This window comes from Psittacula echo, assembly GCF_963264785.1.
Source record: "Psittacula echo genome assembly, chromosome: 5".
In the NCBI taxonomy this organism is placed as follows: Eukaryota; Metazoa; Chordata; class Aves; order Psittaciformes; family Psittacidae; genus Psittacula; species Psittacula echo.
Genome location: NC_137739.1, coordinates 31,868,329 through 31,895,056, shown reverse-complemented (window position 1 = coordinate 31,895,056; position 26,728 = coordinate 31,868,329). Strand labels below are relative to the sequence as shown.

At 41.4% G+C, this 26,728-nt stretch overlaps 1 protein-coding gene across 3 annotated transcripts in view; it reads right to left on the bottom strand.

Moving 5' to 3' along the window:
* Positions 1-26,728, bottom strand: part of DENND2B (DENN domain containing 2B) — a 72,849-nt gene that overhangs the window by 42,387 nt on the left and 3,734 nt on the right. The window contains exons 2-8 of one of the 3 annotated variants that reach the window (XM_080617401.1): positions 25,358-25,494; positions 12,117-12,265; positions 9,217-9,432; positions 5,615-5,711; positions 4,629-4,673; positions 2,102-2,286; positions 1,309-1,418 (exon numbers count right to left, since the gene is read on the bottom strand). In XM_080617401.1, coding sequence (XP_080473527.1) covers positions 1,309-1,418; positions 2,102-2,286; positions 4,629-4,673; positions 5,615-5,711; positions 9,217-9,432; positions 12,117-12,265; positions 25,358-25,494 — 939 coding nt within the window. Of the gene's footprint in view, positions 1-1,308; positions 1,419-2,101; positions 2,287-4,628; positions 4,674-5,614; positions 5,712-9,216; positions 9,433-12,116; positions 12,266-25,357; positions 25,495-26,728 lie in introns of those variants that run through there. The other 2 variants (XM_080617402.1, XM_080617403.1) reach the window with 2 other exon arrangements.

Genomic DNA, 26,728 nt, shown 5'->3' with positions numbered 1-26,728 from the left:
CCAAAATCCAGCTCATTTTGTAACCCTGCCTAGGATAAGTAACATTTGTGACAGAGAAGTGAAACAGCTTGAGGCTATAATTACAGCACAGGTAAAGGGATGGGTCTGTGAATTTGCACCCAGATTGATAAACATTCCTGACTGCTTTTCAAGTATTAAATGACATTACATAAACCACTTTTCCTTTGTGCTGGAATGCCAGGGTTTACATAACTATAGCTATATATGGGAGGAATATCTTGCTTCACAAACATGGGCTCATGAAAAGGAGCAGCAGCAGAAGAGGTGAAATGCTGTGTAGGCAGGGCTGTGTGCTTCTGATACCAGTGTTGCCAAATAGTTGTCAGCTTCTCCTTCATTGTTTTCAATAACTCACTATTCAGGTGCTTCCACGTACTGAACAATACAGCCAAGCAACACAGAACAGAACATCGTAATCTTGCATGTGCCGTACGTAAGCCAATTGAAAGTTCCGTATATATTCTTGGCTGCAGTAATTCCTGCAGGTGAAAGCTAGTTCCTTGTCATCGTTGAAAGTCCCTCTAGACACACTCTGAACAGGTCTTACTTCATTTACCTGTCTCAGACCATGCATCCTAAAAAGCCATCTCATATTCTAGGGCAAGGAGACTCCACCTGGAGTATTGTGTTCAACTCTAGAGTCCTCAGAACAGGAAAGGCATGGTCCTGTTGGAGAGGGTTCAGAGGGCCACAAAAACAAGCAGAGAGGTGAAGCACCTCTCCTATGAGAACAGTGTGACAGAGTTGTGGTTGTTCAGCTTGGAAAAGAGAAGGGTCTGGGGAGACCTTATGTGGCCTTTCAAAACTTAGAGGGGGCTTCTAAGAAAGATGGAGACAAACTTTTTTTGTAGGGCCTTTAGCAATAGGACAGGGGGCAATGGTTTTAAACTGGAAGAGAATAGATTCAGGCTAGATATTAGGAAGAAACGTTTTACAATGAGTGTGGTGAAATGTTAGCACAGGCTGCCCAGAGAGGCAGTAGATGCCCCATCCCTGGCATTGTTCAAGGCCAGGTAGAATGGGTGTATTTTAAATACTTCTATTCACGCTTTTGGGTTTAGCACTGAGAGTAACCTTCAGATCTCCTCCCCTCAGCCACACAGGCCTCTGAGCTGGGGAGAAAAGGAAGAAAACTAATACAGAACTTAAAAAAGATTAACTACAGCTGCTTGAGGCTGCAGTGTCCAGGACTTAAACTGCTGCTTCCTTAATTGGGCATCAGCGAGTCCATGCCTGCTCCAGATGCACTTCATCAGCACTGCAGCAGAGGAGCACCAGAGGGTTTACCTGTTGTATTCAGAGACAGGGAGCCAGTCCTTGGCATCAGGAAAGCAGAACTGAGGGATAGCCTTGAGGCGCTCCTCCGCTTCTCGCATCTGCTTGGTTGGTCTTTCAAGCTGCAGGAGAGAAAATTGAGGTTCAGTCAGCTACTGTTAGTGCCCTCTTCACAGCACCTCTCAGGAGCAGGGATATTAATGAGCTCTGAAGAACAAGGGCCCATCAGCTAGTTCTTATTTGTGCATGGCAGAGTGAGGCACGACCCCAGGACAGGCTTGTAGATGCTAGTACAACATAGATAATCACTGCTGGGTTGTTTTTGGTGTGGTTTCTGTTTGTTTGATTGTTTCTGTGTTTGGCTTTTCTTTTAAAATTGCCTAAACTCCCCTGTTGCACAATGGCCACTTAAAACACAGTCCTAACTCAAATTCCTTGCTGCTGGAAGAGCACAAGAGAAATGTCACAGATCAGCAAAAGTCTTTCCATTGACTTCAGTGATTTTGGAACAAAACCTAATACAGCCAAAATGAGTTAAAAGTTGAATATTTAGAAACTGAATTTAAACGAGTCTTTAAAGCACCTACTGTCAGGCCAAACTCTCCAGCACTGGAAAAGCTAAATTTGTAAACAGGGAAAGCTTTCAGTCATCTTCTCTATACCCTTCACTTTGTAACGGGTCACTTTGGAACAATTATGAAAGCTGAATGATTTACTCCTTTTAAAAAATAGTTTTATATTAAATTTCCCACTTATTCACCTTACTGATCTTAGACTGAACTGTACATAAGAGTTTTTCTTTTACCTTGGGAAACTGGTACGTCACTTCTGGGAGGTAAGTATTTTTAGTGGGCTTCTTTTTCAGTGACACTACCACAAAATACTCAAATAACTCCCGTTCCTGCCACTCAATCAGCTCCAGTTCCAGGGTTCGATAACTTGGAGCCCTCTTCAGCATTGACTGGATGTGTACTAGACGCTGGGTATGAGCTAGCATTGGGGAAAAAAACAAAGCAGAAAAGAAGACAGATCGTTATCCGGGATTGTAATGTGTATGTGTAAGCCACAGCCATTCACAAAAAACTTTCAATTTGCCAGTGTATTATTTATTCCAAGCATGTTCTCCTTTCAAAAGCAAACCTTCATACTGTAGTCTCACTCACTAATTGCATCTATAAATCAGAACTCTCTCCAAGTACTGAAGTGATGCAACACTAAGTCACTGAAATAATTTGCAGTTCATAACTGTTATCCTGCCGAAGGTCTGCTTTTTCTTTTTAAAACTAGATTGTGAGCCCTTATGTGGGTTGTGCAAATGACCTAGGGTCTCCAGGGTGACACATCTCAGGCCTGACTTAGACCTGGTTTACACTGGTGAAGCACAGTTCACTGACCTGTCCCTTCTTAGCACATCTTCATGCTAAGAACAATGAAGGAGTATTTTCTCCCTTTCTACAGCACAGCCTTAGTCCGTACAAGCCATGGAATAATCTCCAGAGAAGGGAAAAAGTGTAAATTTCCTCCTGTGGGATTTCTTTGCTTGTTCCAGTTCAACTGAGGGGCAGTCTTAGATTCATGGTCACATCCAGTCCTGATTCAAAGATATGCCTTGATCCAGTGACTTGTCACTAGACACCTATGGCAGACTAGTCAGTAGCATCATTAGCATCATTACCAGTTCTGGTAGACCAGAAAGTGAAAACAGCTAAGTAAAACCTGCTTCTTGCATGTTCTTTCCCATCTCTTCACACCAGCATCTCAATGCAGTGGCAAAGGAATCATCAGCAGCCCTTGTCAATCCCTTAAGGCTATGTCAAGCCCCCTGTATCATCACTGACACTGCCCAGTTTGCAAAAGGCAGGCTGTCCCTTTTGGCAGGGAAATAAGATGTCACAAGCACTTGATCATAGCAGTAATTAATTGAGAGAAAGAAAGGGAAACCCCTTGATGACCAGCTGTCATCAATTTGTTCAATAACACCAAACATAAAAATTATTTTGATAAAGCACTTGGGTCTCAATGCAACTGCGCATCTAGGGAAGCTAAATCCCAAGAAATAACCTGCCTTGTCCTGCCTTGAGATAGCCACACACTGCTGGCCACTGTTTCATATTTGCACAAGATAAAATGAAGAGCTCATCCCACCCCAACAGCTGGGGATCCAATGAATCCTGTCATGCTACAAGTGACAACTGGATCTTTGACTCAGGACGCTCTGAAAGTATCCATGCAAATATAAGATCACACAGGAGCAGTCGGTTAAGCAGTCATCAGAATGAAGATCCTTCATTCCACAACAGTCAGGGTAAAAGCTTCCAAGTTTCCCGTGAAATCAGAATATACCCTCAGTGACAACAGAGAACAGGCTCTGTCTCTCTTCTTTCACGGGCTATGGGTGAAAGGAGCCCCTATATTTTTTGACACAAAGAGAAACAGAACTGAAAGTGCTTTTGAGCTGGCACCTGTCTCCAAAAGAGCAATGAGTCTTTTTCCACACATCACACTACAACACTGTATACAGCTGGTTTTGGGTGGTCTTACCACCACCAATCTGGAACAAATCTTTTTCCCTAAGGCAATTTTTTTCCAGCAAGTTTTCCTGCATGAACAGTAAGCAGGTGACATCTGCAGTAGATAGACACAAATGGTTGCCCTTATCTTATAACCACAGCTCTGCACTCTTGGGCTTTCCCCCTCATTTACAAACAACATGATGGGGTTCTAGTAATAAAATCTGTTGTTGTTGCCTTCAACTTTTTTATAGTTCTCTCTGTGTATCAAGACTTTTGAAAATGAGTGACTAATTTAGTGGCCTGGCTCAAGCAGAGTTTGTGCAGGTGCTGTGCACTGATAAAAGAATTTCTACAATTTCAAGACTGCAGACCTATAAAAGACTATAAGAACCATTACGCTGGATCAGACCCAGAATCTGGCCTCCAACAGCAGCTAGCAGTAACCACTGAAAGCATTGTATGAGTAAGAAGAGAGCATATTTATCCAATCTCATCCCTCTAAGTTTGCACCCAGTAGTCAGTCTGGAAAACATCAGCATCTGTGGAGTGGCTGACAAAGCGAAACTATCAAAGGTCCTGTTCTTCATTATATGACACAGTTGCCAAATCTTTCTTAGATCCTCACAGCTCATTTTGTCCTTGGTTTCCACATTCATGCTCCTGTGTTGGAAACTTTGAGCTCTGCAGTAATGGAGTTAGCATAGTTCAGGAAGGAAAATACAGGGCATCATCGAAAGGAACATGCAGTAGCAGGAGAAGGTACATTGCTAAGGTCTGTGACAGTGGCTGACTAGAAGTTATTGAAGGCTGATCCCTTACCTTTAAACCTGTCATCTGAGTCACTCTCACTCTCACTGTTCTCATCTGCAGAGGAGATAGAGGGATCAGTTAATAGAAAACCAAAGCAAACATAAACTTAGTTGACTGTGGTGAAACTGGGAAGAATCATATCTCCCACTGAGCCTTGTGATCCACACATGCGCTCTCCTCAGTTTCAAATAACTTGAAATAAAACAGTTTTAATGGCTCCTTAGACTGTGATCCTCAGATTAAGTTTCAATTTTGCTTGAGAATAAGAGCTTTATTTTAATGAAAGTTCAAAATTCATTCTCCTTTACAGCAACTGGTTCCACTAAACTCGCATCTATGCTATGCCACAAAGATGAATGTGCCATTTGGAAAATGGATTTTAACTCTTCCACTTCTTTTTCAGACTTCAATTATTTTGAGTAAAAGCTATTCAGTGTTTCAGAAGTCAAAGTAAGCCCTATGAGCTTTGTCTGCTGGGTAACATTTTCAATCACAAGAACTCACCAAACTGAGCAAGAGTAACATGCAAAAGTACCCTTATAACAAGATGTATTTCTGGGATGCTCCCATTGAAGCTCTATTGTGCTCCTACTACCAACATGGCCTGAATTTCTTTTTGGCTCCTGCTTTTTGCAGAAGCAGTCTGAAGCACAGTGTGAGTTACTTTCACATGCCAGGAAAAAGCATGAATGAATTACAAGGTCAAAACTGTGAATTTTGGACGAAACTTAGAGATGCAAATTACTCAAAAAGTGAACTAAAGAAGCAGCTGAATATTTTAGCTGATTATGGGATTAACAGGATAGACAATGCTGAGAATCTCACTTATTTTTAGCTCATCTCCGTTTTCTCCTCCTGCAGACTGAAAGTTATCACTGTTTGCAGATGAAAGTTCTAAATGAAGTAAACTCCAGGGTAGATGTGGATGAAAGAAGGGATTAGGTAATCCTGTAACATTCAAATGGATTCACTGAACCACAATGCTTGTGTCATACCTCGTAGGGACGCTGTCTCAATATTGGACATAGAAAGTTTTTTTAGTCGTTTTTTCCCTCTTTTTGCACTGTAGATGGAATTGATCCTTTGTACAAGCTGCAAAATAAGAAGATGAGGAATCAGTAAGACCAAATACTTTTAAGGAAACTTTTAATTTATCTATCCAAACAAAGAATTTGACCATAAATGACAGGCCAGCTGAACCCGCAAAGCTTTTACTATTTCAAAATCATAGAATCATAGAATAGTTAGGGATGGAAAGGACCTTAAGATCATCTAGTTCCAATCCCCCTGCCATGGGCAGGGACACCTCACACTAAACCATGTCACCCAAGGCTCTGTCCAACCTGGTCTTGAACACTGCCAGGGATGGAGCATTCACAGCCTCCCTGGGCAACCCATTCCAGTGCCTCACCACCCTCACAGTAAATAACTTCCTCCTTATATCCAATCTGAACTTCCCCTGTTTAAGTTTTAATCCGTCACCCCTTGTCCTGTCACTACAGTCCCTGATGAAGAGTCCCTCCCCAGCATCCTTGTAGGCCCCCTTCAGATACTGGAAGGCTGCTATGAGGTCTCCACGCAGCCTTCTCTTCTCCAGGCTGAACAGCCCCAACTTTCTCAGCCTGTCTTCATACGGGAGGTGCTCCACTCCCCTGATCATCCTCGTGGCTCTCCTCTGGACTTGTTCCAACAGTTCCATGTCCTTTTTATGTTGAGGACACCAGAACTGCACACAATACTCCAAGTGAGGTCTCACAAGAGCAGAGCAGAGGGGCAGGATCACCTCCTTCGACCTGCTGGTCATGCTCCTTTTGATGCAGCCCAGGATACGGCTGGCTTTCTGGGCTGTGAGCGCACACTGCCAGCTCAAAATGCATTTATCTCCCTCATTTTGAATCCCGTTTGTTTGAATCACTTATTTTGAAGCTCACTCCTTTACCTATGGCTATATTTTTTAAATTATTAAGTAACTCAGAAATGTAAATCCTGGTTTTGAAAAACTTGTTGACATCTTCAATAAATGCACAAGGAGTCTGGGAACTCAAAGGTAGCTGTTATCTTCTACCACCTCTTTCTCTATGCCACTGTTTCTTTCTTCACTTCCATTGTCTAAGTAACAGTGATCCATTAGTCATATCCAACTTTACCGAACTCTTATGAACATTAAGGTCATATTTAATTTTGAATATGTAAGAGTAACATGTGTGTTAACACCTCTCTGAACTAATATTTTAGAGTGTTCAAATGAACACAGAAGGAGGAAGCTGTAACTTTTTAAAGCGTTTTTAGGCACAGAGTGAACAAGCATCTTTGAGTCTATATAATATCAGCTGAGGATCTGGCACTTATGGACTCATCCTCTCTCCGCTTTCCAACTCGTGCCGTACTTGCCTTACATCAGAGGTGCTTTATCTACCGTCTCCAATCTTATCCTTATCCACGAAAGTATTTTGAAGTTAGCTGCTAGTGCCCCTTTTAGCTGGCTTGAATCAGCACTAACCAGAATTTTAACTCCTGGTAATCATTTTTACGACTTCCTTCAGGAGGGCTATTGCAGATAATGACTGTCCAGCCAAAAAAAATCTGAGATGATGAAAAGTATTAATGAGATAACTTCTGTTTAGTGCCTTCAACAAGAGTTTGAGATTACTAAGAATTTGTAATTTAACAGAGTACTATATCTTCCGGAGAGTCATAAATATGTAGCAATTAATCTTCTTAATATTTTATGAGTCATGAACAGTATATTTCATTCTATAGCAGCTTTACTCATAGAACTGTAATATATTTTACAAAAACTGTTTTACCTCAGCTTGCAGAGAGAAATAAACTCAGTGAAACTTGATTTGCTGAGGACACAGTAGAAAGTCAGTAGCAGAGCTGAGATTGGAACAAAAACTCATGCAACCCCTCCAACAGAGGAAGAGGGTCTGTCCCAGAACAGGCACTGTGAAGCACTGAAGTCCTTTCTGGTTCTTCTGCTTGAAGTAGGATTAGGGAATTTACCTCTACATGCTGACTGAGCCATGTGCATCCTACCAGCAAGGCCCTGCTGGAACTTTTCAGCTTGCAGCCATGTGCCTGGCCCACTGGGAACCTGCAGAGCATCATGGCAGAGCCAGCAGAATTAAACCTTGCCCAGCTCCAGCACATGCCCCAGCCCAGAAACTCCTGCACATAAGCACTAAACAAGGCATCGGGAGCCAGGAGTGAGAGACCTTGCTGGGATTGTCTGCAGGAGCTACTTCAAGGAGGGTAAAATACAGAAAGCCCAGACGTTTAAAGCATTTGGATATTGCTTCAGAAAGCATCACTGGTGTGGTACAGAACAGGAGTTTCTTAGGCTCAAGCTTTTCTCTCTAATAACCATATGTTATAGTTGTTTGATTGAGAAAGAAAAAGAGCTATTTTTCAGTAATGTGTGATTCTAGGAGGTACAGTTGTCAAAACCAGAGATTATTATTTATGATAATTATGATAAGTATAAAAATAATTATGGAATAATTAATGATAATTAATTATGAGATTTATGATAAAACTATTAACATCCATATGCAGAAAGCATAATTTCATATAAGGAGAATGTGTGTCACCTAAATTTAAACAAATAAATAAAGATTGGCTACAAAACTAACATCAAAACTGTCCAAGTTCTACTCAAAACCAAGATACTCTGCAAGTTATTCTGTAGAATCCTTCACAGATGTATGCTCATTTGTGCAGTAGTATATTCCAAGAAAGTAAAAATATAGTAAATACTAAGGAAGTAGGATTAATTTCCGCCTTAGGCAGAATTTCAGACTAATAGACAAGCGCATAAAAATCTCCCTCTACTCACAGTACTCACACTCATGTACTTTAAAATATGCTCTCTAATAAGAATAGGAAAGAGCTGAATATATGATAAAAATTAACTTTGTTCACAAGCCAAAAATAAATATATTGGCAGTTCTCTCTGTTGCTATTGTACCAAAAGAGGTCTGTTGGTTTCTTTTGCTGTTGTCTGGTGGCTTGGGATTTTTTCACATCCCATTTTGAATTGGAAAACTCCTTGAAAAATGGAAAATTGATTTTTGCTTCAAGTCCAGCAAGACAACAGGGTTATTGGGATAGGGTGGCTTGTGAGTAAATGAAGGAAAACATATTAGGCCAATAGTTGTTATTTTCCTGAGACCAGTAAAGAAATGATGGGGGGAAAAAAATAACTTCAGATGCTGCTGCATGTTATAAATAATAATTGCTTGGCCATCACCCCTTCAAAATCATAGAGTTAGGTATGCAACAATGCTTTCGTCCACAGAGCTTAAAGTGAAGTCTGGAAAATAGAATTGGCTTAAAATCAACTCTGCACAAGGATGGCAATGAGATGTTTGCTACTTTTGGATCAGGGCAGTTACCCACTTCCAGAGAAGGGATTTTCACAGTATGGCTACATGTGAAAAAGGAGTATGTCTTGACTCCTGAGAGTGACTGTTTCTGTTTTGATCTCAATTTTCCCTTAGGATACAAAAAAAAGCTTTCAGTGATGGCTGGATAGTGCAAGCTTCTGCAGACAGGTGACCTGACCTCAGGGTAACCCTGATCACCCTGCCAGTACCTTTGGGATCCTCCTGGCCCGCCGTGTAGACAGCAGCTCACTTGTGGTACTCAGGCTATCCTCGTTGATGCTGGAAGGGGAGGAGGGAATGCCAAGCTGAGCCAGAAGAAGCATGTCATCATGGCTGTGCCGCTTGGGCAGCCGTGGCAAGCGGTGGCTCTTCCTTTCTGACCAGTTGCTGATGCGCAGAGACTGGCTGCTGGGCTTCGAAGGTAGCTACAGGAACAAGAACAGGTTGAGCTCTTCCCCTCCTCAGCAATACTTAGTGCAGAAGGAGATCTTTGTGAGTGGTGGTGGCTAAACAAGGACATCACGCCAGGTGAGACACTCCTCTGAGAGTTATGTGCAAAGTGAGGTTTTAAGGTCAAAATGAAGGGGCAGGGGTCAATAACTAACACTTCAGATTTCAAAGAGAACAATTGGCTTTGGTGCATTTCCATGTTCCCACATCACATCAACTTTATGAGCCGTCAAACCTAATTTAAAGGCTTGGCTGACATCAGAACACTGACCTGATCCATCTCTTTCGCTTGCAGTAATGAAAATCAAGAGCATCTACATAGAAGCTGCTATTTTATCTTAGAGAAAAGGTAGAAAATCAAGCTTGCTCTATATCTATGATGCTAAGTAGTTTTAAGATCTGCCAATGTACAGAGGTACGGTTACCCAGTCCTGCATTTCCAAAGAATTCCATTTAAAATACAAAACTGATTGCAGGTGGAAAGGGAAAGATCTCACTGACAGGATTAAGCACCAAATAACAGCTATCTTTTAAAAACTGGGATTCTTTTGGAGCAGCCATTTGAGCAGCTATGCCCAGCTCTTAGGAAGGTTAATCAGCTGGCTGGCAAGGCCAGGTCACTGTTTTCTCCTCCTGACAACAAACACTGTAAGAAGTGTAACCAGCATGTCTAGGAAAAAAGTACCAGTGTATCAAACAGCTGTCAACTGGCATTTACTAATATTCTATTAGCAGTATTATAAGCTAAAAACCTGCAGTAATAAATGACTCATTTGTTTTACTTGGAGAGCTTAACTATTACAGCACTGTACTATCTGGGATTAAGCATAGGTGTTTCTGTAGGTGTGGAGTTTGTGCCACACATAAAATGTCATCAATGAAACATTTTTATATCTGATGACTTCAAAATCTGATGAATGGGAGAGAAGAAGACATAGTGGGATTCAAAATGACCACAAACCGGTGTTTCAGAGGCCTCTGCTTAACACAGGCTAGCATGCCAGGAAAATCTGCAGCAGTCTATACTTTAATGAAAGGAATTCCTTTTGGAGATGATTGTTGAAACGCTGCTGACCTTCTGATCTCTTCCATCTTGTTTACCATCATCCATGACTGAAAAGTAAGGTTGCTAATCCAGCTATGTTGCTATGATGGAAAACTGGGCGATAAATTGTTGCCAAAGCCTCCATTCTTCAGGAAATTGAGACTTTTCTATTTCTGGTCATTGGAGAATTACCCAGGCCCATAACTGACCTGCTGTTAGTATCTCTTGGCTTTAAATATCAGCACAGTGACAGCACAACTATGGCAAGACAGACTCCTGGCAGGAAACTCCTGGCAACATTTCAAAAAGAAGCTACCAGAATAAAGATAGCCCTGTTGCAAAGATACCAGAGAGGGCTTATTTACTGAGCAACTTTACAGAATTCATTTTAATCTGTGTATTCTTTGGTCACCCTGTGTAAAACAGAAAACAGGGGACAGTATCGTACTATAGACCTATATGGTTCCTCTCCTAATTGTAAACCCTGTTGGATCCTCTAGATGCTACACAATTCCTGTTGAATTCCTGCTGAAAAGAATTGTTATGCATAGAATGTTTCTTACTATGAGTTATCTTCATGGCTGCAGTTTCTGTTTCTCCTTACTCTGCCCAATTACTATTTTTCACTTGTTCCCTTTTCAGTAGCTTTGCTCAAACCACTCCTGTTCTATAAATGATGGGCCAGGTGCATACTAAGAACCCTGGTGATACTTCTTTCGTCTCTTGGACTGTGATGCACACACGCACACAAAAAAAGTGAAAGAAAATATAATCAGTTTTGTTCTAGGCCTCTTTACAAGACAAAACTGTAAGTTATTGCAACCTTTTTGCTCAACTGCAAAGTTTCTATTGATTCAGTGCAAAACAAAGTTCTTTTAAAAGGCGTTTTGAACCTCAAAATTAAGTATGTGATGAAATTTATATTTTTCCTTATGAACACGATCCCATAAACAACAAAGCACAGCATTCACAAAAAACAGACTGCTTTGGAAAATTCATCACAAAATGGAAAGTCTGCAGAGTTCCAGGTCTTCTACTTTGTGCTGTAAACACAACATATACAGCCTTGTTAAATGCAGACACTCAGGTTTTTCTGATTATTTTATTATTCATTTACGGGGGGGGGGGGGCATACTTGGCCTTCACCATTTTACAGTAAAACATGCCACGCTATGCACTTCACATAAGCAAAGTCACAATATGCCATACATAACAATACATGGGCAAGATTAAGCAGCTGACTTTTCCCTTCCTAAAGCCAAGCAGCTTTTTATAACTAAAAGCCCAGCAGCAAGTGCAGAGGCAATTCACAAACTGATGCAGCCATACAGATAACTTAGGGCCAGATTCAGCTCACAACTAATCGGTGGAAGGATTCTGCTGAAACTCATCAGGCTGTAGCCCAGCACAAAGAGCCATCAGCTTCAGCAGCACAGTGCTGAGAAGCTGAGCTATAGCTGCCAAGAGCATTCCCAGCAACGATTTATGTATTTGATTGTACTCCTTTTCCAGATACCCTTTCTGGTTCGGTACAACTGCTCTTCCTCTTATGCCATGATTGATTTTCTTACTAAAGTTTTAAATAAGCTTCAAGCCCAGAAAGACCGGCATTACCTGGGGAGGTGATGTGTATTTCCTGTCCTGCGGCGTCCACATCCTGTGCAAAGAATCTAGGGAATTCTCAGAGAGCTGATGAGGTTTTCGGCCCGCGTGACGGCCTTTCAGCTCCACATCTTCGTATGGGTTTTCCTTGGGTGACTCGCCTGCACGTTTTGGGGTTTTTTTTAAGAAAAGAAAAACAGACAGGAATGTAGAGTTAAAAAAAATCATGTGAACCAAGTGAAAGGCTTTTGGAAAAGCTCCTCAGCTTTCAGCATGACTCATCCCTCTAGCTGCAGCTGGAAGTATTTGGAGGAGAACTTGGCTATGAGGTCGACAAGTTTCTTCGGGGTTTTTTTACTGGCTTTTTTTTTTTTTTTTTTTAATAAAATGCAAAGATTTCACAAGATGTGCTTCTGAGCATCTGCAGCTGTGGAAAATTTATTGATATATAAAAGCTAAGGCACATAACTACTTTAAAGTCTATCAGTAGATTTTATAGATCTACAGCAGCCACTCACAGGGTGAAATGAATACCAATAAATAACTGTTCTCAACATACCACCCTTACACACAATAAGACAACTTTTATTTGATGCTACCTTCATCTTTCTCTTCTCCTCAGAGAAGGCAGAGAAAGACCAAACACTTCAGCTCAGCAGTGCCAAGAGGGAAGATTGGAAATGTAAAAGATGAGGGAAGATTTCCGCCCCAACCATACTGCATCCTCAAAGTGTCCTTTAAAACAGATCATGCCTTCTAATTAAGCAGCTCTTCATTTCAGTTTATATTAAATTAATATCTCCCAGAAGGAAACTCATCCTGCCATTAATATAGAGAGGCTTGAACAGTTTATCACTAAATATGACATAAATGAAAAATACATCAACAAGCAAACTGCAAAATTTGAATTTATAACATCTGAAAAAGAGGACCAAAATTTATTGTCAAGATTTAAATGTGATCCAATACACTTCAGCAGCATAAGAACTAGTGGAATAACCCACCATCTTCTTGAAACTCCTGACCTCTCTAAACCTTTCACTGAACCAAGAAGCATGAAGATGAATAAGTGCCATCAGTGAAATAAACAATTTGCATCCATTTCTTTAGTCAGTACATAAGTAGCAACTGGTTTAGAACTTCAGGTCGTTCGAGCACAGGGTCCTTCTAGTTTTCCAACCATCTTACACAGAAAATCATCACCCCAAAAGTGATCTAGTCAAATATAAAATTTGAATTTGCAGAAACTTGAAATGTGCAGGAAGTTCAAAGCTTTTGAACCAATTTGATTTTGGTTTTATATCTAAAGATGACTCTAAAACTCATGGGTTTAGTACAGAATATATTGCAATAAAAGCTATTAAATATAAGAAATTCAGATTTTACTACATACTGGATCAATTAACAACTGAGGACAGAAAGCTATGGCATAGATCATTATTCACACTGTTAGGGAAAATACCTCTTTACAGAGATGACAGTTGAGGCATAGGCGTTTTCAGTGAGAGCAAATGAATTAGGCAATACCTAGTTCACTTCACTACCAGTTTTCTTTTGTTCTAGACAGAAAATTACATTTCCTTGTGTAAAAAGAAAACAAAAGCAGCTTGTGCTTTCTACCGTATAGTTAAGCCTGGAAGCGTGAGGCTGCTTGATTCATCAGTTGTAGCTTAGCAAGTTCACATATTAACAACTAAAATTCAGTTTCTCTTTGGTAGTACATCATACTAAGATTTCTAGTCATATATACACACAACAGTGAATGTTTCAGCTTTGTTTTAATTAGAAGCCTGAATAGCTGTTGGCTGCTCTTGAAGAATGTTTGAATTGGCAATCACAGCTTATTATTTCATCCAGAGGGAATCTGATTCTAGAGGCTACTCTATCATCATAGTCAGTCCACATGCCACATAGGAAGAATACATTCAGAGTACTTTGAAGACAGACCTTTTGATGAACGCAACAAACAGGGTAAATCTTAAGCAACAAATATTCCTAAAAAAATTAAGGCTACAAATGTAGATTGATTCCTTCTGTGGGAAGAAAAATAAATAGATATTGCACACTAATTCTGTTACTTGTAAATTCTAGAGCTCTAAATATGACAATAACAACAACAGTAAACAGTCAGCTTTGCAAAATACTTACAACTAACGGGGCTGTACTAGCGCAATAAAATTTCTTTAAGCCCAAGTCAACTATGGGTCAAGCAAGCATTTTAGTCTGGCTTAACAGATTTCAAAGTACCCAGCTACATGAGACAGTGTTCAAACATATGCTTCCTTGTGAAAACATATGTTATTACATTAGTCTGCAGAATGTCCAAACTCCTGAGAAGAAACAGCCCATCCATTGAAAAAAAACTTTTTCTTTTAAATGTAAAAGGTTTAAAAGTTTTAGGGTGATTCTCTTTCCAAGCCACAATGTAGAATAGAATTGCTTGAACCCAGTTTAATTCAACATTACTAATGTTGACCTAAAATATTAAGTATAGAAACAGGCCCAGAGACGTCTTGGATAAGAGAAGAGGGAGGAGCAATGAACCATGAGCAGAGGCGGCTTTTCTGACTCAGATTCTTTACCAAAAGAAAGCTTGGGCCAGTTTCCTCTTCAGTGTAATGTGGAGGTCAGTGGAGACACCATAGGGGATTTTAACCCTTTCCCTAGAGCTGCAAGAGCTTCTTCAGGTGACTGGTTTGCTGTTCAAGAATGCTAGGTTCTTTTCTTTTCTTTTTTCTTTTCTTTTTACTTTTCTCTTCTTTTCTTTTCTTTTCTTTTATCTTCTTTCCTTTCCTTTTCTTTTCTTTCCTTTCCTTTTCCTTTCCTTTCTTTTGTTTTCCTTTCCTTTTCTCATTTGCTTAAAAATCAAATTATTTCAGGGTGAGGTTTGGAGGGTTATTTAGTTTTGATTTGTTTTTTATTTATTTTGAAATGGTGCCTTCAGACCAAATATGTTTCTTTTGGTTCTTTTTTTTTTTTTCCTTAAAAAGAATAACCTACTTCCATACCAAATCTCTGATAGAGAAATAGTCTGATCAATCCAGAACAACCTGGTTTTGCTGATTTGGCATTTGAACCACGTATTTGGTTCAGGCAGTGAACTAGAAGAGATTATTCCTCTGTCTAGGTCTTCAACAATTTTCATACCTGAGACAGCCACCATATTTCGTATGCATGTTCTCCCTGGTAGACAAGACACAAAAGACCAGCTATGCAAAGCGAGCATTAGGCAGCTCAGACTGGTTTCTGTACAAGTGACCAGAAGCTCCTGATGTCTGGTAAGCTAGAAAGATGTGAAGGCACCCTGAACTGCCTTAGAGCAGCTTTTAACCCCATCTGACTGTAAAATGGCTTTCTTCCATGGGAGAAAGGCTGGGGAACTGGTGGCCACCAGCAGGTGTGAGTCCCACACTGGAGAGAGGCTCTGGGAAAGAGCTGCAGTGATGGGCTGCTACTGCTCTGCTGCTGCAGCACAAAAATGAGGGAAGTTTCCATACAAACGGGTTGGCTCAGAGCTTTGCAGCTTTGATCTCTTGCCTTTCTCCTCAACACCATCCCTTCTCTAAATCCCAAGATCCAGGCAAGGAATGTTCACAATCTGCAAGCTGCAGTGCTTTTGCATTCATTTGGATTTGTTGCAAAAAGAAAACATATTTACAATGAAAGAGAAAGGAAGCATCCTTGTTTCTTCCATACAGATATCTCTATTGGAAGCCAAAAGGAGAAATATTATGCAGTATAGAGTCCAGGCTTGTCTTAATAAGGCTCATCCAACTGAGACACAAGACAACAATATACTATCTCTGACTTCAAAGTAAGCTGAATCAGCCCCCCGGAATGCATATGGTCACATGAAATAGCAAGGCTTTGGCAAACACTGTCTCTAATCACTATCTCTGCTTCCAGATCAGCTCCCTTCACAAGCATTTTTTTTCCAAGCTCCCCATTCTCTTTCATTCTACGTACCGAACTGCTGAGTAAGTAGGACATTTATCTACACAACATTTATCTTCAGAAGATCTCACAATTTAAAGATTGATCCACAGGGGAAAATAAATAAATAAATTGATTAAATAACTAGTGATCTTTAAAAGAGTCCTGAGAAATGCAGTGCCTTGAGCTTAAGCGTTGATGAGTTTCATCCAGCAGTTGCAATTCCTCACTCTGTGATGCTCTGCAGGTCAGCCCCACCGAGTCCTGAGGCAGCACACAATGTTCCTCTGCTCAGCCTCTCACACGTGGCAAACGGGAAGCAGAGGCAGACCCAGCAAGCCTGTCTCATGCTGAGAAAGGAGTGAAAAGAAAGGCTGAGGGGAAAAAAAGCGCAGGCAGACACTTCTCTATAAATGGCAGAAAGCAGGGAAGCACGTCATTTCCATCCAGATGGGAGGAATAATTATCAGAGGAATGAAGTGCTGATTATAACTCCTGCCTTTTGCAGCACCAGGAAACAAGAAGAATCAAACAGCAGTCATATAGTAAGGGAAAGGGTTCTTCAACTTGGGTGCCTAAATTAGGAGCCAGTGCTCACAGAGGAGATACTGCGTTCAGAGGGCAATACTGTGTCCAAGCTAAAAGCCTATGGCCTTCTATGCTCACTACCTTGAAAGCCCAGGCCCCTGAGCTGTATGGCTGAGGTTAACACCTCACAAACATGTATTTCCTGCATACTAGAGCATGTGCACAAAATATAAGGCAATTGATGTATTCTGAATTATACTGAACTGGGAGATGAAATCTTCAGCTGCCACCCAAGGACAGACTTGGCAAAAAGAAGCACATACCTCCAGAGGCAAGGAGCTGGAAACAGCGGTGAAAAATGGGCATGAAAAGAGGCCCAGATAGGCAGAAACAGGACTGAACAACAGCCAAGTACAAACACCCAAGTGAGCAGTCTGTAAGAACTTCTGATGCTTGTAGCACCTACCCTCCCTCCAACCTTTTGCAATGTTCTTGTAATGACAGAAAAAAGGCACATCAACTCCTTTCCACACGTAATCCCTCTAATAACACCGGAACTACCCTTTTCACCTTCTGCCCGTGACCTGTGTTCAGTTGTACATACAGCCCAGTTCATCCAGCTCACACATATTTGGTGCACGCAAGCCCTTGCAGAAGATTAAGATACAATACCACTGAGCAAGGAAGCAGCAGTCAGAGAAGGGTGTTTGGGGAATGCTGCTTTGCTGACATTGAAGAGGAAGCAATGGGAATGAACCCCACAGTGCAAGCACTGAATGAGAGAACAGCAAGGGATTCATGTGCTGTGCAGACTTAGAGCTCCCCAGCATCTCTGGGCACTGAAGCCCAGCAAACTTCTCAGTGGTGAGAAGCCATGTGCATTCACTGCAATGCGTAGGCATTACTCAGTTATTTTATTCATAAAATTATGCAAGTGCAGATTCACACTGCCAGTGCTGGAGGAAAACTCAGCCACGGGGATGTTTACGAGCGTGTTCGAATCAGTTGGGTGAAACCCACAACATCTCCACACTCTCACAAAGTATGTGAGCTTACATCTTTAGTATGTAGATGAGCTCTTTCAACATTGGAGAATCTGCAACTGTGCATCTCAGCTGAGGGATTTACCCCAGGAATCTGTAGAAAGAGGAACCATTTCAATATCAAATTACAGCTGAGACACATTATAGCTGCTTTGAAAAGCTATTGCTGAAGAGTACTAAGTTACAGACCATTACTTGCTTATAATCCTACCACCCAGTGTTTCATCTCAGTAGCGTGTTCTCAGAAAAGTCATAGAGCATCCGCAACACACAGAGTGACAAGGCTAAAATGTGATCGGCCTTTGGAGCACTGGTCCATGGAGCTTGTAGGCTTTCTGTAGGCCTGTACTTTCTGAACTGTTCCAGTTTTGCTTTGCCTTGCAATAAACAAAATGGAGATACCCTCAGCTTCCTGCCATCTCTTCAGGGACTGTAAGAGCTCAGATATGTAATCATAATAAAGCATTAGATGGAGAAGAATTAGCATTGCTGATAAACCAGTAAGAAATTTCACCCCCAGAAATCATCCACTTAACAGTCCAAAATCACATGCATGAAAACATCTGATGAGCAACAGTACAGCATCAGCATGCCTAAATTGCTTGCACTTCACAGTGGCCTAAACCTGCTGACTTCAACACAGTCTCTGCATTTAAACTAGGATTTGGCAGAGCAATCTCAGGGTCATTTTACTCACTGCTTTACTAACCTGCAGCACTGACTAGAAAACCAGGCAATAAAGCTGCCAGAGACTGTCAAGAAAAAAAAGCTGTAGTGGATGGTATAGAAGTGAGACAGACTCCACAGACAGAAATGGAGATCTAAATAAAGCATGAGACGATTATTAAAAATAACTGAAATCCATGTATCCCAATGTAGTAACAAAGCAGCAGGCTGATCATCAATAGGATAAGACAGCTCGAGTATTTGGCCTTTCTTTGACAGGCTTATATGGATACTGTTTGATTTAATGTGCTCTGGCTGCCATTACCCTACAGCACCTATTACTAAATTTGCCACCATTACACTTTTCAAAAATTCACATGCTTTTTAGACTGTGAGAGGCGGACTGGTGGTGTGGAAGAAGATAGGAGCATATGTTTCTCTCATCACTGCCTGCACCATCATTTTGTACCAATCCTAGCTCTATCTTTGACTAACAGCTATCCAAAGACCTTCTGGTAAGGGTCTGACCAAAAACCCAAAGTGTTTTCTGAGACGCAGCTAGCACAGCACTGCTGGCAGAGGTGTAATCTCTCCGAGTTTGCTTCAGCCTCACAACAGCCCAGCTGATCCAGTTTCTTCCAGGTTTGTACAACCCTTTTGATGTGAGATGATAATGTGAGAGGCAATAATTCAATACGAAAGCATGACAAGCAATAACATGGCACGTGACGATGGGATTTTACTGGAAAGATCAGATCATTGTCTTTCTAACCTTTTTCCACATTTACTGGGAGAACTTTGCAAATGTTCTAAGTTGAAAGCAGTGTCAAGCTGGAACATCTTCCAGCTGGACCTCAGTCATCATTTCTGCAGCTCTTGTCACACACAGTGAAGGATTCAGTAAAGCAGCTAAATCATCCCATTTGTTACATGACATGCACTATATCCGATTTACATCAGAAGTTAAAACAACTAGTCAGTTTAGGAGAGATGAAGTGCCTAACCAGGAGTGATAAAGGGAGTGACATGCTGTTCTGGACTACAGAGAGAAGGTTAAACTACCAACATTCCCTCCACACTTGGGATCTTGCTTGTAGGTCCATACCTGCCTATTTTAACTGGTCAAGCACCCACCTGGGTTAGGCTGTCTTAACAGTTGATGCTGATTTGAGACATATTGCTCCATCTCCTCTGAGTTCTAATACATTGAGAAATAGATCAGAGACCTAGATACATCTGTTCTCATCTCCCTGGAAGAGACTGTACTTACTCAAGTACAACCACCCTGGCCCTCACTAATTTCAAGGACAGTTGGGATTATTTTCCACTCAACTCTAACTTGTGAAGAAGACCCCTGCAAACCAAGAAGTAATTGTCCTGTTATCATGCAGAAGTAAACAAGAAGCTGATTCTCCCCAAACTGAAGCGAGATACTCAAACTGCCAGAGGAAAACAGTTACACGATTGCATGTAACTACACTGTTTCACTTTCCAGTCACCTTGGGTGTCAACTGTAACAAGATTCTATTACATACTCCTCCAGAAGTGCGTTATTGTGTCACTATGGTCAGTCTAAGCCCTCTTACAGTGGTCCTCTTACAGTGCAAAAAATATTTGTCAAGAGAAGTATCCAGCTATAAAAAGAGACCAAAAATCTACTAAACTGACACTGAACAGGCCCACAGAGCAGGATGCAGAAGAAACCCTCCCCAGGAGGGGCCACTGCCCCTGGGACCATGGGCTGCAGCACAGTCCCAACAGAGGCCCACCATCAAGATCCCATTCAGAAATTCATTTCATCCTGGTTTTAGAGATCCCACAGCAATATTTCTGGAGCATTTCTTTACTTTCTAAACTTCTTCAGCTACAGTTGTCCAAACAGAAACAGTAGCTGTCAGCAGCTGCTTTTCCTTCAACTGTTTTGTAATACTGTAAACTGTTTCCTAATATGAAAAACCAAAGATCCAAAGATCTGTGGTCTTTTAGACCAGGACTCAACTGTTGACTCCCAGCTTTAAAATTCAAACATTTCAACTTTTAACTTGGCATAACTGTGGCATTGCCTGAAGGTTTTTTCCACAGGAATCTGTGCCAGTTGCCTGACATACACTTTTGACTTATCCTTCTCTTGCCCAGGTTATCTGTCCCTCTTCTACAGCTAATCCATTTGCCCAGATTCACATTCTGGCTGCTGTAGTCTCCTTGAGAAAATCATGTCCTCAGTCAGCAGGTATTTGATGGACTCCATCTTCCACAGTATACCCTACAATGTTAGTTGAAAAAATACCTGTGTTTAATGAACAATGGAGTCCATACTGCTGATTATATCAACTGCAAGGTTAATGGAGAGGCGCATGGCCTAGTGATACACACAGCACTGAGACCTGCCACCAAGCAGCTCTAACAAGTTTTGGTATTGATACCTATCATGCCTTTGACATGTCACCTAACTTCTGGCATAGATAGAACAGGCCTGGCTATAGGTAACTGGCATACGCTGGGATCCCAAGACCTTGTATTCCTAGGGACACTGCTGCCAGTGAAACACCAAAACTTCCTCAGGGCAGTAGCAGGCACTTATGTTCTCCTCACAGGAATTTCATGAAGAGAAATGAACTAAAGATCTATTTCAGCCCTGGAACGATTCCAGCAGATCTATGCACTGGGGAAATGCCTACCAGGAAGCCTGCCAACCAATGCAGAGGAAGGGCTAACGTCACCGCAGACTGCCGGGCACACACCAATGCATGTGACCAAGCCAGACAGAACATGGGTTTGTCCACTGCAACCCAACACAGTGAGCACTCAAAAGAGCTCCAGCCACAAAGTCAAGCCAGACTTGTCCTAAAGAAAATTATAGCCTAATCCCAGCTGGGGACTCTAAAAGAGGTTAATTCATGAGTGTTGTCTTTCATGCTAGTTAACAGAGTTCTAAGAGTGCTCTGGACCATTGCAGTTTAGTGAGCAGGCACCAGTCTTGCATGTGAGCCAGTCAGATAGAACAGGAACCTCACTGGGGCAAGATCTCTCTGTGGTAATATATGTGGCTGAAATAAACCCATTCTTACACAAACCGTACTTTTACTATTGCTTCAGTAAGAGACTACAGCCATTAGAAGACAAATAAGCTGATACTCGTAAGCCTGGGCTATGTGCTGAATAGTTACAAAAAGAATAAGAAGGCTTGTCTTGTCAAAGATTTCTTCCACTAAGTTTCAATTCTGAATTGTGAGTGCAATTTCTCTTACAAACACTAACTATATTTTACATGTCTTCACTAGATTTTCCCAAGTTATACTTTATATTCTGCCCTTAGCCTTGCCTTCATTTTACTTATTCAACTTTTTTTTGGTGATAGTAAGTGCTTTCTTCTAGATAACAGGTGAAAAATGCCTCAGAGACACCAGATCTTAAATAACAATATTCAGATATCTCAACTGCATTGAGGGAAACAGATTGGAAAACTGAAACTGTATGGTGCATATGACAGGAAAGTTGTCCACAAAAATAGCAGAAGCAACCATCTCAGACATCTCTTAATACTATGATAGTTTCTTGAATTCACACAAAGCCAAGTGTGGTTCCCCCAGCTGGATTCATAAAGCCACATCAATTTTGGTCTGATTAAAGACTCACTCAAGCCCACAAGAAGCAAAACAACGTTAAGTTTACTATGACTGCCACATTCCTGGAAGTGCTAGTACAGAAGATGAATGAAATCCACATGGCTCCTTGCACGTGGAATACAGCTCTGATTAATATTAGGAAAGTGCACCCCTTTATACAACTGCTTCCTGATTAATGCAGAATGGATCATTATGGTCCAATCTAATACCTGTCTTGAACTTAACATGCAGATATTTCATCTCTTAAAGTGCACAAAATTAAACAAAGTGTCTGGTTCATGATGTCACAATCATCTTCTGGTTTCATGTACCTTAATTATTCTTTTTAATTTAAAGTCAGCCCTCAAAATAACATCAACTACTCATAACAGTTCATCACTGTCCTTGTTATTCAAGAAGGAAACAGTATAAGGGCAAAGGTTTAGTGTGCATACGCACCACATAAGGAGACCACCTAGTAACCAACAAATCCAATGACTCTAGTCCTAGCACTCATGCTTAGAAGCTGTATTTTGATCCTTGCACTATTCTGAATAGTATCGGTACCTGAATAGCACACGGTATCTAATAGATATCTAACATTAAATATGCTTTTTAGAGGATACCCTCTGATAGATAACTGACAACTCATCCACAGCTCTCCTCTGCTTTCCAATGAGGGAGAGATGTCCTGCTGAGGGGTACCAGGCTAGGAGATGCAGTGACAGGCAGGAGTACTGAGCTTCTGTCCCAGGGACCTCAGCAAACTTGAGCAAAAGCTTGACAGGAACTTCAGGAAGATTAGGAAAGACAAATACAGTCCCATCCATGGGTCAGAATAATCCTGTGGCAGTACCTGCTGGGCAAGGAAGGAAAACCAGACCTTGGCTTACATTAGCAAGAGTGTGGCCAGCAAGTCACAAGAAGTGGTAGTTCCCCTCTATTTCGCCCTTGCAAGGAGTATTCAAAGTACCAGAGAGACATCAACAGACTGCAGGTAGTCTAGAGCAGGGTTGCTAAGACGGTTGGGGGCCGGAGCATACAACATAAACAGGAAAATGCTGAGGGAACTGGAACTGCTTAGCCTAGAAAAGTCTGAGGGGAAACTCAGCTGCTGTCTTCCACTACCTAGAAGGTGTTATGGAAAAGGCAGAGCCAGGTGTTTCTTAGAGGATGAAAGAGCTGGGTCACAAACAGCAACAAGGAGAATTCTGAATGGATAGAATGAAAAAATTCTTCACGGCGGAGGTTAAGCAGTAGAGCAGGCTGCAAGGAGAGACAGTGGAACCATCCTCCTAAGGTGTTTTGAAAACTCAATCAGATGTAGCCCCTGAGCACCCTGATCTAACTTGCAATTAGCCTTGCTCTGAGCAGAGGTTGGACCAGATGACTCCGGAGTCCCTTCCAACCAGAATAATTTTTATGATTCTGTCTCACAGTACAGTACTTAAAGCATTGCTCATGATTTGCAGCCTTTTTTTCCACTTGTGCTTTAGCACCTACTTGCATTAAAAGTTTTAATTCTACAGGGAAGGGTGGGGGGGAAGAACGTTAAACTTAATAAAGTTTATTACTACAGTGACAATATTTTAACTACCTACAAGCTTTTATGGAGGCAGGAGTTTCAACCAGATATAGATACCACCACCTCTAGAGCAACTGGTCGCAAAGAAAACCAAAAGCAACAATGACAGAGTCCTTTACAGCTTTGAAGCAGATGGAAATCTATAAAATAAACTCACTCTTACGGACACCTGGTTTGCATGAGTACAAAAGTGCTACTTAGAGGCTGGGGTCTAGCACTGCTGGTATAAATTATGCAGATGTGATACACAAAACTACAATAGTTTCTTTTAAGCTGGAGATCAAACTACTTTGGCTTGTTTTTAATCACTCTTGACAGTTTATAAGAATTACACTGATTTGGTATTCCCCCTGCACTGCCTGTACCAAATGAAGTGCTTTGGAAAGGGTTTGTTAAAAACAATGAACTTCTCTGTTTGTCCACAGATCTGAAATTTTGCATTCTCTTCCCACTGCCCTGCCAAAATGCCCAATCTGCAGGGAGCTGATTTACAATTCCCATGAGTTGGAAAAGCCCATTATGATTTTGTTTTACTGAACCCAAGTTTTATTCTCATTGGAAGAAAGCTTCTTACCAATCCTGCACATTTTATTTTGACATTGAACAAACCAAAGCTAGGAAAAGAAGCATTACCACCTAGCACCTGGCAGCACACTGACATTTCCTGAGCAAAGATGAGCACCGTAATTAATACACTATACATTTTCAAGTGTGAATTGCAAGGACAGAAAAAGAATTTTTAGTGTCAAAAAAAGCTCTCAATTTTTATTAACAGATACTGGACAGCAGCATTTTTGTGTATGCTGAAAGGGAGAGTACAGATGAAAATGGGAAGAGTAAATTCCTGTTTTCACTGAAGCTGACAAGCTAGAGACAGAATTTGAGTATAAGGACAAAGAGCCCCAGGCTGCAATCTGTGGCCACTATTCCTTGCTGTATCTGATAGGGCAAATAAATTTTTGTTTTATCATCTTTGTTTGCCCTTCAAACATTTGTAAGCAGTATTAGGTCGCCTCTGGTCCTTCTTGCCAGACTAAACAAGCCCAGCTTGTCAGTGTCTCTTCAGAGGACAAGTGCTCTAGGGCCCACGACTATCTTGATAGCCCTCCAGTTTTCAGCAGATAAAGATTCATTGTCTAAAGTAAAACGGAGTACCCTTTGTATCTGTTGTAATAATACAATGCTGAAAGAGTTAAAAACAATGCAGATAGTCATCACTTGTGTGGAAAATCTGTGCTTTGAAGGGCTGCCCAATGTTCAGTAATTATAACAACTTTTTTGATGTTAAAAGAAAGTATGCATAGGCCATACATTTCCTTCTAAGACCAAATGAAACATGTTTTTCTTGTGAAGCTTAATCAAAACAGTCTTTTTGTTGCACATTCCTGATGGCTGTACAGCTAAAGGAAATTAATTTTTCTTTAACTAGCAACTGGGACTTAAGGGAGACCTAGAACTGTGCTACAAACAACTGCTCTGAGGCAGCCCATATAGGAGTCCTGAAAAGCTCAGGCTTGCTCACAAGGCCTATGAGGTTAATCTTGCTGTTGGATAGTTCTGTAAACACCATCTAAAGTTCAGTTCCTTATATTTTTACATCACTAAAGGCTTCAAGCCAAAGCCTTGATAAAAAGAATTATTTGGTTCTTGAAAAGCATGGCAGAAAGCTGACCAAGCAGTCTTTTTCCAATACCACCCAATGAAGTCTGAAGGCGTTAAGACCTCCTGTAAGCCAACTGAGGGTTATGTTTGCACTGATGCATCAAACCCATTTACTCTCCATTTAATCCCTCTTTACTGACCACACTGAATGTTCTTGCACAGGGCATAAGTTCACTGCCCACAACGGATCAACTTCCTGCTGTGAGCCCATGTTCTGCAGCAGGTTCTTACCTACAATGTCTTCATAAGCATTTTCTTCTAAAGTGCTCTTGGATCCAAATTTATGCTGGCTCTCAGTCCCATTTTCAGTTGGGGAGGGAGGGTACAGGGATTGCAGGCTTGACGCATCCTCAAACTCAAAGGATTTTCTGAAGTTTAAAACAGTAAGTAATTAGTAACTATAATGCAAAATGACTCAAACATTTAGCCGAGCATTTGCTTGCTAAGAAATATTTGTAAAATAACCAACAAAAACCAACCACACATCATGCTCTAAGGACTAATTTTTAGAGGACCTCAAGTCCTGTGCTCACAGCAGTCTTTAGTGTAGCAATATGTGACACTTTCATGAGGTTGGAAGTAGTTATACCCGCTGTGTGGACAAGGAGAAAACACCGAGAAAATATGTGATATTTTTGAAAGGCTGCAGAGTAAGTTAGCAGCACAGATTAGAAATTGCCTTGCTCTTGCCAGGGCCCCCAGAAACATGTGGCCCTCTCTCCTCAAGGAAGATGTTTTTCTGGAAAACATTCCTCCACCAGTTGCTCTGGGAGATGTAGCCCTTAGTCTGCAAACACTCACATCTTGAACCTTCAGAGATGTTCCCACATAAAGGTCAGTCTGCAAATGCCAAAGGCAGACCCATGTGAAAGTCACCCATTTCCTTGCACAGCCTTTGTCAAGCTCTGGCAGCAAATGACAAAGGATAGAGGATATTAAGTCTCTCTGGGATGGACAAGCAACCCAGGCTTGATGGTTTGGGGCCTGAAAGTTTGGGCTTTCTGACAGGAAGGTGAGGGGCAGCTGCGTCAGATGAACCCAAACAACTTGTCTCGTACCTGAGTACTTGAAGGAGGAGGGATTCACCATCTCTCATCCACACCTGCCCCAGTCCTGCTGAGCAGGAAGGCCAAGCCCTCCATGTTTTCTAACTTACTTTTTCTGAGGCAAAGTCTACACTTAAAGCTGGGAGGTGCACGGTTTGCATGCCAGCTATACAGGGGCTAGCATTCATTTTATTGACTTAATGCTGAGGATGAAGTGGTAGGAAAAACGGGCTTAAGTCAGGGTGCAAACATCAGGATGCTGTAAGGCTTGCAGAGGCCGTGCTGATGCTCATACTTCACTCATTGATACTCAAACTAGATTAACAGCAAACCATCCTGCATTAAAACCTCCTTTCCTCTTCTTCCCAGCTACAGTGAAACGTATGTTGACGGAACATCCACATGGCAGTGCCAGAGTCTCATGAGACCAACTTCAGCCTGTGAATTGGTTCAAGAGTATCCCTATAGGCAATGCAGTGACTATTATACAGACACTGCATTTGACAAGAGCATTTCCTATTTGTCAGCTGGAGCAGATTTATGGGTCTGGGTCAGG